We start from the raw sequence: 10649 nt of genomic DNA on the forward strand, positions 1-10649 counted from the left end.
TTTTAACTTATAAAATTAATATTTATGTGTAGAACAGCCTCTTGTTTAGTGATTAAAATAATTTTTACAATTTTAAATTTAAAAGTAATTAAGTTATTACGTTTTAATTCGGAGCCCCCGGAGCTAAACAAGTTGGGCAAGCGCCAAACTACCCTTTAGTTAGGACCTTATATCTCGTTAACTATTAATATTAGAATTATCAAAATTATTTTAAGCACTAGAGGAAGGTTCAGCCTAATAAGAAAAATATAATTCAATGATGTAATTGTTAAAACAGAAACGTTCAGATTGAACGAAAAAGAGGCTTTTACTGTATTCTTCCCCCTTAAACGGAATAAAACCTCCCTGACAATGTTAGGGATTACCTTCACAACAAACTACTAAACAGCCCCAATAATAATCTTTATTTTTAATATATATTTACACCCCCCCCCCCCCTCAAATCTTAAAAATTTTAATCGGAAAAATAGGATTATATTTATAAAATTATAGGACTCTATGGGAGTATTTTTCCAAATTATAGGATTTTATAGGAGTATATATCTGCCGTGCAAAGCACAAAAGCACTAACGACCAAAACCAAAATATGGAGAAAACCCGCGAAATTCAAACTTTCTTTGCCTTAAGATACCCCAACTTACTTCTTTCAAGTTTATATAGTAGACTTCGATTTTTCAACTCAAATTTTATTCTGGTACTAAATAATTTACGGGCCAAACGATATTTCAGAAATATCATTTAAACCATGTTTTACATCGCGAAAAAAATTCGTTTTGATTTGACTTTTAAAGAAAATAAACACGTTAATGCGTTTTTGGTTTGAAAATAATGAAAAAACCTAACATGATGCGTTTTGCAAAAAGTCATTTCTCTAAGAACAAAAATTTTAAATTCGAAAATTAGTTCAAAATTGAATTTAACGTATAAAATAAGGAGAAATAAAACAAAAATCTGTAAATCGAAAATTTGGTCGTTAATGCTTTTGTGCTTTGCACGGCAGATATGTCATTTCATTTACTAACTTTATGCATTTAAAATCAAATCTATATTTAGTGAAATAAATCTTTGATTTTCACTTTAAAAATAGAAACTATTTAACCATTTTATCACAAAAATATACTAGAAGCTAAACATGTTAACAGTAACAAAAGTATAGACTAGAATGACTTAGTTTGAAATGAGCAAAATATCAAAATTATAGGATTTTTTGGGGATTTTCAAAAACATAGGATGTTTTAAGACATTTTTGAAAATTTAGGATTTTATATGAATTATAGGACCTCTGGGGCCCCTGATATTATTTGCGCAATTTTAAATTTTGTTAAGCCTTGCCCTAAAATGTAGGCTATTACATTTTTGCAGAAGTAAATTTCACGAAGTCGCTACCGTGTGGCGCTATTTCGTTGACGTCAATGTGAAGGATGTAGTAAAAACAAACTAGTGTTATAGTTTAGTTATGAGGTCTTTTGTGGTAGTTTTTTTTTCAATCCAAATGAATAGTTATTAAGGGAGGAAATGTGTGGCAACTTAACCAGTCGAAGATCGCGTTAAAAAATATTAACCAGTTGTTGTGTAATGACATTTTGAAGTTCGGAGTTTTTACAATGCCTGGACGACAATCGCGCCATCTCCCGAAACTTTTACTAACAAAGATTAGCGCCTTAGGCGTGCATTATCCGGACGACGCGCTAGTATAGGCAGTCATAGACTTTGGGGAAATAAAACCTTAGGCTACAGGCCAAGCGAAATGAGTGGCGAGTTCGATTTCATCAGTGGCTGCCAGCTTGTACAACACTATTTTAATCCAAGCTGCCAGGCAGATGTAGCTTCGCCATATGATGGTCAGAGTAGGGTCATTTTCGCCTGGCGACATCTATATGCCGAAAAGAGTACTGACTCAAAACAAATAAGGTAAATTATCCAATATGAATGCAGATGGCGCCAGGCAAAAATTAGCTAATCTGGTCTTGGATGGCGGCCATTCGCTCCTCCTGTAAGCTTAATTTCCCCTAGAATGAACTAATTATTGTACTTTGTGAAATATTCATAGCGATTTTTACTGGGATGCACTGAGAGAGCTACGAAATCTTTCGCAAATTCATGCCTCTCGGAAAGTTTTCAAAGAGCGAGATTGAGTGAGTTTCCAAATGAAAGACAATAACATTTTGACAGCACTCGTAAGCTATGTGATCGCCACAGGGCAACGCTAAACCCCACTAATGATCTGTAAAAATTTTTGAATCAACTTCCAACTACTTCGGAATGGCACGAGTCGCCACTTTAATACACGAAAACACTTTTAAGTAAGGATTTGTAAAAGCTTGTCACTTGCCCTTTAAGCGCATGTAACAATTTGCGAACCGTTAATTTTGGGACGAGGAAAAAACAACAAAAAAGAATAAACTCACCATACTTTGGAGCAACTTCGTTTTGAGAAGACAAATTTATATTGCTAGTAGATTTGCTGAGATTCTTTAATGAGGAATGGAATGAAATTGGACGAGGTGGAATAGGCTTCAAACTGATCCCATATTCTTTACGTACAGAGTCTATCGGCTCTTCCTCACTGGCCGAATGAGATTTTACAAGTTTATGAGTGACCCTTCTTAAGTGGTCACTTTTCAAACTGGGGCGTTTGACCCTGTAAACGTTGCATTTCTTACGCACTTACTCAAAACATAGGTCCAAAATTAACTTACCCATCTAAATACTTGTTGGTAAAGTTTGATATCCAGGATTTAGGACTATCTTGAGCATCGTTAATACTGTCTGAAATAAGTTTGTACTCTATATCTTCATCTTCGCTCATATTTTCGTTGCTAGCGGTGCTTGTAATACTTGAGAAGGGAATTAGATCTAGCTCTGCGAACAAAAATGATAAAAATAAGGTAAACAGTAAATGTTTTTATTAGGAAGGACTCGTAACCTACCTTCCATACTGTTGCTGTTGGATTTTTCAGATTTTTTCGTAAAGAAACGGTGATGTCCCACTGCCATAATAAATAAAGAGCTGCTTCTACAAGATAAGAATAATTGGCCAATGAAATGCAATTTACTTTAAGAATGGATTTTGTCTATAAAAAAGGAGGAAAAATAAAACTAATAATTACTTTAAATAATCTCCGACGAAAAACATGTATTTGACAGGTTTTCCTGTTAGGCTCTCAGACTTAGGAACCAAGGTGAAATAACGTTTGGAGAAAGAAATTTGTCGAATATTAGACCAGCTGTAACTCTGACACATGGATCTTTGACCATCTTGGTCTTCAAATACATCAACTCCCCAGGCAGATATACTGATCCATACTTTGGACTGCGGATCATTTTTGTCCTGTTTCAATAAATGTTTTACATCAAAATTATTTATAATGATTATTATTATTTTTATTATTGAAAGGGGTGGAAAGCTGCGCGCAACCCCCAACCTGTGACTTCAGGTAAAAAGTCCTATTTCCGACACAAAGTTAAGAATATGTTTGACCGGGATGTGTCTCCAGCCTTTGAACGGTATAAAAGTCACAGCTACAGAGACGCAGTTTCATCCTCAGCCAGACAAGCGTTACAAATTGGGACTCCAATAAGATTTAAGTTACGTTGGTCTGTAAGTAGGCCAGTTACCAACTTCATATTAGTCTTAGAGATCGAGAGGAGCTCTTTTGTCTCTGCCTAGATGGGCCTGGGATAAATTCTTTGGCCTGCCTTTGACCATCCATCTCTTGAATTAATGATCCGACATATACTTGTAGACCAGGCCATGGGGCAGGGGCGGATTAACCCTTTCGGTGCCTTTAGGCACAGAAAAATTTGGCGCCCCTTGGCATTGGTCAGCTAAGGAGGGGCGTATCGGTTTTTAAAAAATAAATTAATATATTTTAGTTTCCCCAAATCTTTTTGGCGTTATTTTGAGTATGGGCAAGCCAAGTACATGGGGGATGGGTACAGCGTTTCCACTGTGTGGTCAAGATTTTCACCTAATTTTACCAGTTTTTGCCGGTCCTATAGGCGATTCGCCGTTTTTAGTGGTTTCGCCACAAAGTGGAAACACTGGTAGAGCAGTTTCTGGCCCACTAAACCCGGCTTTTGCACGCTCTCTGGCCATTAATTTATAATGATAAAGGTGGCTTATTTAATTTGGTCTATTTCTGTTTCAACTAGCCCCATTAGAAGGGTTCCACCCTCAAAGCATCAGCATCGCGAATAGGCCTACCAGTGGCATAACCAGGATTTCATTTCGGGGGGCACACCATTAAAAAAAAGTAAAAAGATATTAGTATGTACAACCATACGTTTCGGGGGGGGGGATGTGCCCCCTGTGCTCCCCCCCCCCCGCCCCCGCTATGCCCCTGAGGCCTACTCTTGCATTCTCTATAAAACCCCTGTAAAAGCGTTTCATAAGAGATACACTTACTTGTAAAACGCTATAAAAATGATATCCATATTCAGGAAGGTCCATTACAGCCTGAATAAATTCATGCTCCGCTTCTTCAACAGTTTTCCCCGATTGTTCCAAATGATACTGAAAAATTTGCATTTTTGTGTCTTCTCTGTCGTAAAATTGATTAGCAAAATCGGATATATAATGTTCTAGCAAAAAATAGTCGCTGTAACCAAACTGATTTTGGTTGTAATCTCCAAATTCGGCTTGTAAAGCGAGCCCAGCTAAGGAGAGTGCTTTTTCATAGCTGCAGAAGGTTTTGCCTTCCAATAAATTACGCCGTAATTGCAGATAATACAAATGTTTCATAGGCTGAATACTGCAAGTTTAAAACGAGATTTGGTAAGAAAGTTTAGATTAAATCCTAATATAAATGAGTGTACCTTAAGAGGTTAATGTCTGGTAAAAAATATTTGACCCGCAAATATAAAGTGATTAATTCCAAAGTAGGATTTAGCAAGAATTTCACCTTGCTGAGTTTATGTTTCGTGTCAACAAACAAAAATTCATCTCCTGTTAAAATGTGCATTTAGTATTTAACAAATTTAGCTTAAATTGAAATTAGATATCGTACGGGGATCTCTGGGTTTGCAACCCCTACCCAACGCCAGTTGGGTTATTAAATTTTTTGGTCGGGGTTTTTATTTAGTCAGGTGTACCAAATCTAAAAAACACCTGAGCAGGCGCTTAGCTACAACCAAAACGGCAACAGAGGGGGCAAGCCAACCTTTTCTCCCATCGACTTCTTTCGTTCGAAGGTACAAAGAACGCGTCAAGCTCGCCATTGTTTTGATTTCGTTTTTGGTTTTACATTTAGTTTTAAATAAATATGTGCTACTTTTGAATGAGTTTTGTCACTTTTGTAGTTAGAAAACTCTTAATAATAAAAATTCCAAAAAACCACGACCCAACCCAGTTTTTCAGGTTTTTTCTCTCCCCAACCTCGACTCAAATGTCACACCATACGATCACTAATTGAAATTCTAACCTTTTCTAATGGCTAATCCAAAAAGGCTTGGTTCCGGTAAGGCAATCTGGTAAGCTATGGAATTGAATAGTTGACGTCCAGAAACGTTGGAGTTACTGGACACTCCCAATTGCTGACCAGAGAGTAAAATCACAGTCAATTTTAATGGCACAGAGCTGTTTGTTCGATCTTGAGCAGGAGAGCCTAAACACATATTCATTGGGGCCAAAGTGCTGCGCAATACAAATTCGGGCCCATAATACGACTGAAAACATTCAAAAATTAAACATAATTAGATATAAGGTGAATGACCAAAAACTTACAATAGGCGACGGATTCCAACAATAATGGTTTGCTTTATCAGATGTAAACTGCAAATTTAAAGTTGAATAAAAACCAGAATTAATGTTTTTCTTTAGATTCGCTGTTATGACGTTTTTTCTGAGGGAATTTGAGCTCGGTTTTGCCATCATCATTTTGAAACTGAAAAAATAAGAGAATTTTACCACCACAAATTGACTGATTTACAAAAGAGATTATAGAATATACTTTGTCTTTAATGGAGTTCCACAATACCCAAAACTTTGAGGTGTAGAGCTCTGACTCGTTAATATTGAGGCACTGTTATGATGGGAACAAGCGCTTCGATCTGAGCCAGATGACCTTAAGCTAGTTGAACTTTTACCTCTGGTTAGTTTGGGTTTCTTTAGCATCATAACCAGCTCCGCCAATGTTTTGGGTTTAATCCCTAGAAAATAAAACAGGATACATTTTTAACCATTTTTACGTTGGTGATTTAAAAAATGAAATACCTTTAGCAAAATTTGCGTTAGAAATAACTTCCACATTGACTGTTGGCGCTATATTGATATTCATTCGGAGCAATTCCAACATTTTTCTTCTATCAGTCAGTTCTTGGCAAACTTTCTCAATAGACTCTTTCGCTTTGTAATTTTCCCAACGGGAAGCTTTGCTAATGTCCTCCATTGAATTTTTCAACATTTCATGATGTCGTCTTTGGTTAATTTTCAAATAAGCTCTTTTCCATCTGTCACGTGGACTGGTATTGCGCCTTGGTGGAAACTCCATCTCATCCGAAACCAGTTTCTCTTTAAATGAATACTCCAAACGGTGTCCGTAAATAAAACCAGTAGCGTTTTCGTTGGGAATAAAGACGCAACTTTGCCGTTTACTTGTCAGTGGGTCACATTCTGAATCTAAAATGTATACAAAAACAAATAAAAAAAAACCTTTACTACGACTTACGACGTTAGCCAGACCATACCTATTTGATCAAAATCAAATTCTTTATTTTCCTTAGCTACGTCTTGCTCAACTTGTCGAAGAATTTCTCCCTGACACAATACAAAAATATTTATCATATCTACTCAGATATATTTGAAACATTATAACGTCAAAGACAATATACCTCTGGAAGACTGCCTAAAACTTCTGCGTGAAGTTGCATAACAATTTTACGAATTGGAATTTGCTTCGTAAATAAAGGAACATTGTTTAAACAGGTCTAAGGGTACAAACACAATGATTAAACAATTTTTCAAGGGGGAGGGAGTGAATGTTAATGCGCATTATACTTTAATCAGATCTGGAAAACTTAATCTTTTTGCGACTGATTCTTCTACCATTGATTCAAGCAAAAGATGAAGTACGGAAGAAACAGCCACAATGTCAGGAATCTAGAAGATATATACATAATGTCAATTTGCATAAATAATTGGTTTTAGATCACATTGAATGTAAATATTAATTACCTCTAAAAAATTATCGTTGGTCAAGTTAGGGTCATAATTTGCAGCAAACCAAATAGTTCTACCCAGAGAATAAATGAAGTATTTCTCTATATCTTCACTTATTATTACAATATCCTCCGAAGCCGCTTTAATGGCCAGCACTTCCGGCGCTTTGTACCGAGAAATTTGTTTGTCATCATCGGATAAGTTGCAAATGACAATTCTTCCCATTGCCGTGCATTGTAATGTAGATGGTGTAATTGTGAATTCAGGAACTCCATTTTTATGGGCTTTTCCTTTTAAAAAAAATTTCAAACCTGAATGTTTTTCACTGATAAGTTAAGCTTTTAAGATTAAAAGGATGTATGCTAACCAGTCAGGAAAAGATCTTCGATAGCGGATATTGACTGGCCAAGCAAAGCCCAAAGCTCTTCTTCTCGTAAGGGGGAACCCCGCACTTCTAAAACCTCTGCTAGGGCAATGTTAACATTTTCTAGCACAGGCATTCTGCAATGATAATACGCCATATCGAGTTTCTGAATCAACCGTTTCCAGTTCGGTTCTTTGATTTGTAAGTTCAGCGGATTGTTATAAAAGGTTAAGCGACTCATTTTAAAATCCTAACAATAGTGCAAAAAGTTAAAGAGAAATTCACAGTCTTTCACACAAAACTAAGTAAAAACCATAGTAATATTTATCCTGCTATATAATGTTTGAGATCTCGATAGACAAACACGTGAAAAACTTCAATAAAGAACATGACGTATAAAACCCCAAATAAGAAGATAGCAATCCATTTCATTCTGTCAAGCACATCCATTTCGAATTGTCAAGATACACAAATAGAAGCACACCCTCTAGTAAAAATCCTTAAACTTCTCGTAAAAATCACTACTGATGAACTGCAATGCCCAGAAGATATAAAGTAATCCCATTACCACTATAAATATCCACTTCATTCGATTGGGCCAATCCATATTTCAAATATAAAGTTCCTAGTTACCACTGGGAAGACCACACTATAACGGGCACTTTGAGGAAGTTATAGCTAAATCAAGCTAGACAATCAATAAGTGAATCTAAAACTATGCACTATTGAGGAGGCCAAACAATGCTTAGACTCCACATTACTGTCTAGAACACCACCTAATTAGATTAACAATTTTTTTAAAGCTCTCTAATATGATCATAGGTATAGAAGCCAAAGAAATGATATGAATGTTGCGCAATTTTAAGCAGAATCAAAGTAAGTCTCATACAAACATGTTTATAAATACACAACATAAAAAAAGCGCTAAACATTTAATGTCAAAGGGAATCATTGTGGTACTTCGACATGCAACATTCAATCGTCCCCATCCATTATCTTTTAGCCTTGGTTGAATAGCGAAACGCAATCCAAATATTTAAAAATAACCAAATTATTTAATTTACCTCAACTTTTCTATTCCTTGTTAGCATCAAGGATGTAAAATTCATCATCTACCACCTAAATAACACGGAAACTTTGTAAATAAAACAAAAAATTTAAACAAACTACTTTGACATTTCCTAACAGGTATTAGGATTTCGAGTTTGACATTCTTTCGCGTCTTTAGCCTCGGGCAGCGGCAAGAAAGGCTTCTTGAAAATCGCAAAAACTTTTGCAAAACTCTCGCCATCTATCAGAACTTTCGCAATTTATTTACGCAATTATTTACGTTCAACGAGTGTCGTCTGCTACGAGTTATCCGTGTTCGATAAATTCTTTGATGAAAGTCGTTTTACTAAATTATAAACACATAAAAAATTACTGTTTAAAATGAAGGGTAAAGGAAAAGGCAAGAATGAAGCGGAATCCAGTGATACCTGTCCTTTAGGATTTTTGGATTTCACACCTATCGATCACACTCGAATCTGTCAGAAGTATACGTCAATTCTTCAAAGATCAGAAAGTGATGGTGTTACCCAAGATGACCTGGATGCTTTGCAACTCGAACTTGAAACTCTACTGGTATCTGTTACCAAACGAGGAAGGGAACTGGAACAAGAGATGCAAGTCTTGGTGACATGGCAAGAAAAGAAAGAGAAACCTTCTGGTAAAAACCCGGAAATGGGTAAACGTAGCAGATTAACTCATGGTAAACCTAAGAAGAGGTTTAAAGACGGCACTGGAAAAGCTCATCCATTACCCGTCGGAAGACCCAAAACCAAAAACCTTCAACAGAACAAGATTCAAGAGTACGAGTTCAATGACTCGCAGATGGATGCCCCTAGACAACAACAACCAAAGAATGACGCCCCAAATAGATTTTGGGCATCAATAGAACCATATTGCGCCGAAATAACTCAAGAAGATTTGAGAGTATTAGAAGATCTATTGAAATCTCACGAAGAGGATGCTGATTACTTTAAAATCCCTGCCCTTGGCAAACATTACTCCATCAAATGGGCTCAAGAAGACTTGTTAGAGGAGCAAAAAGAAGGGTCGAGAGTTAGCGAGAAACGACGTGGCCTGAGCAACAGTTCCAGTTTAAATTCTTCTGACCAGGACCGTTTGCTAAAGAAAGTGTCTGAAAAAGGTAAAGATGCGGAAGATACACCTCCATTTGGTTCTCTTACCCAGAGACTTGTTTCTTGTCTCATTGAAGAAAATTTAGTAGCGTCCATAGACGAATCTTTGGAAGGTCCTATCAAAGACCAACTCGAAGAGGGTTCAGCAGTGCCAGCTTCAAAATCAAACTTCATAAAGTCCCTTAACATTTCAAACGCAGTTACACTCGAGAAACGCATTAGGAAGGAACTAGAAGAACAGGGAATTCTGGATGCCGATGAATCTACTCACGAAAATACTTCCGGGGATGAAGTTTTGAACGAGCTAAACAAGTGTCAAGCCGAATTAAAGGCAATTAGCTCTTCCAATATTAACCAAGCCAGAAAATTATTGAAACTTGCGAAAGATGAAATGGCGAAACAAGAAATTAGGAAAAGATTGCAGTTAGCAGATTCAGAAGTCATGGAAATTTACCGTCGAATCGTTGCCGCTCGTCAGAAAAAGAGAAGTCCCAGCAAGAAAGAAAGAGATCAAGCTTGGAAAGCTCTGAAAGATAGAGAGCAAATCATAAAGCAAATTGATTGTGGCCAAAATATGTAGGGCCAAACTCGCCATATAGGCTGCTTTTGTAGGGCTCGCAATATCCAATATGTTGTTGTAGTTCCATTTATAAACAAAATTATTTCTGTACTTTAACCATTTGAAAACCTAACAATATTCTAATCGTTTATTAGAAAATATTTGTTATATCATTGTATATAATCATCTAAAACAGTGAAATTATTGTTTTTTAAATTACATGTAATAAAAAACTTAAAAAAATATTATGTTAATTTATGATAAATTTACTTATAGCCCCTCTAAGAATGTATTTATAGCATCTATTTAATTTTGGGTAAAAACTTATCCCCCCTTTTGAAAAATGTGGGGGAAAAATTTCCAAAATGTTTTTTGAAAGACAAA

The 10649-nt window shown here is 36.1% G+C and overlaps 2 protein-coding genes across 2 annotated transcripts in view; one reads left to right on the plus strand and one right to left on the minus strand.

Moving 5' to 3' along the window:
- LOC149927334 (tyrosine-protein phosphatase non-receptor type 13-like) overlaps positions 1–8746 on the minus strand; it is a 48147-nt gene extending 39401 nt beyond the window's left edge. The window contains exons 1-16 of the mRNA XM_090159087.1: positions 8588–8746; positions 7527–7660; positions 7175–7449; positions 6998–7099; positions 6832–6927; positions 6688–6757; positions 6215–6619; positions 5952–6150; positions 5726–5885; positions 5424–5667; positions 4819–4948; positions 4409–4754; positions 3111–3331; positions 2931–3016; positions 2700–2862; positions 2409–2641 (exon numbers count right to left, since the gene is read on the minus strand). Coding sequence (XP_090015213.1) covers positions 2409–2641; positions 2700–2862; positions 2931–3016; positions 3111–3331; positions 4409–4754; positions 4819–4948; positions 5424–5667; positions 5726–5885; positions 5952–6150; positions 6215–6619; positions 6688–6757; positions 6832–6927; positions 6998–7099; positions 7175–7449; positions 7527–7659 — 2863 coding nt within the window. The 5' untranslated portion in view covers position 7660; positions 8588–8746. The remainder of the gene's footprint in view (positions 1–2408; positions 2642–2699; positions 2863–2930; positions 3017–3110; positions 3332–4408; positions 4755–4818; positions 4949–5423; positions 5668–5725; positions 5886–5951; positions 6151–6214; positions 6620–6687; positions 6758–6831; positions 6928–6997; positions 7100–7174; positions 7450–7526; positions 7661–8587) is intronic.
- Positions 8747–8769: 23 nt separating this feature from the next.
- Ada3 (transcriptional adaptor 3) lies at positions 8770–10494 on the plus strand. The gene is made up of 2 exons (XM_090159088.1): positions 8770–9714; positions 9784–10494. The coding sequence occupies exons 1-2, from the start codon at positions 8955–8957 to the stop codon at positions 10284–10286; spliced, it is 1263 nt and encodes a 420-aa protein (XP_090015214.1). The 5' UTR covers positions 8770–8954; the 3' UTR covers positions 10287–10494.
- Positions 10495–10649: the final 155 nt, after the last annotated feature.

Source organism: Leiobunum rupestre, chromosome 9 (assembly GCF_980474605.1).
Source record: "Leiobunum rupestre chromosome 9, qqLeiRupe1.1.hap1, whole genome shotgun sequence".
In the NCBI taxonomy this organism is placed as follows: domain Eukaryota; kingdom Metazoa; phylum Arthropoda; class Arachnida; order Opiliones; family Sclerosomatidae; genus Leiobunum; species Leiobunum rupestre.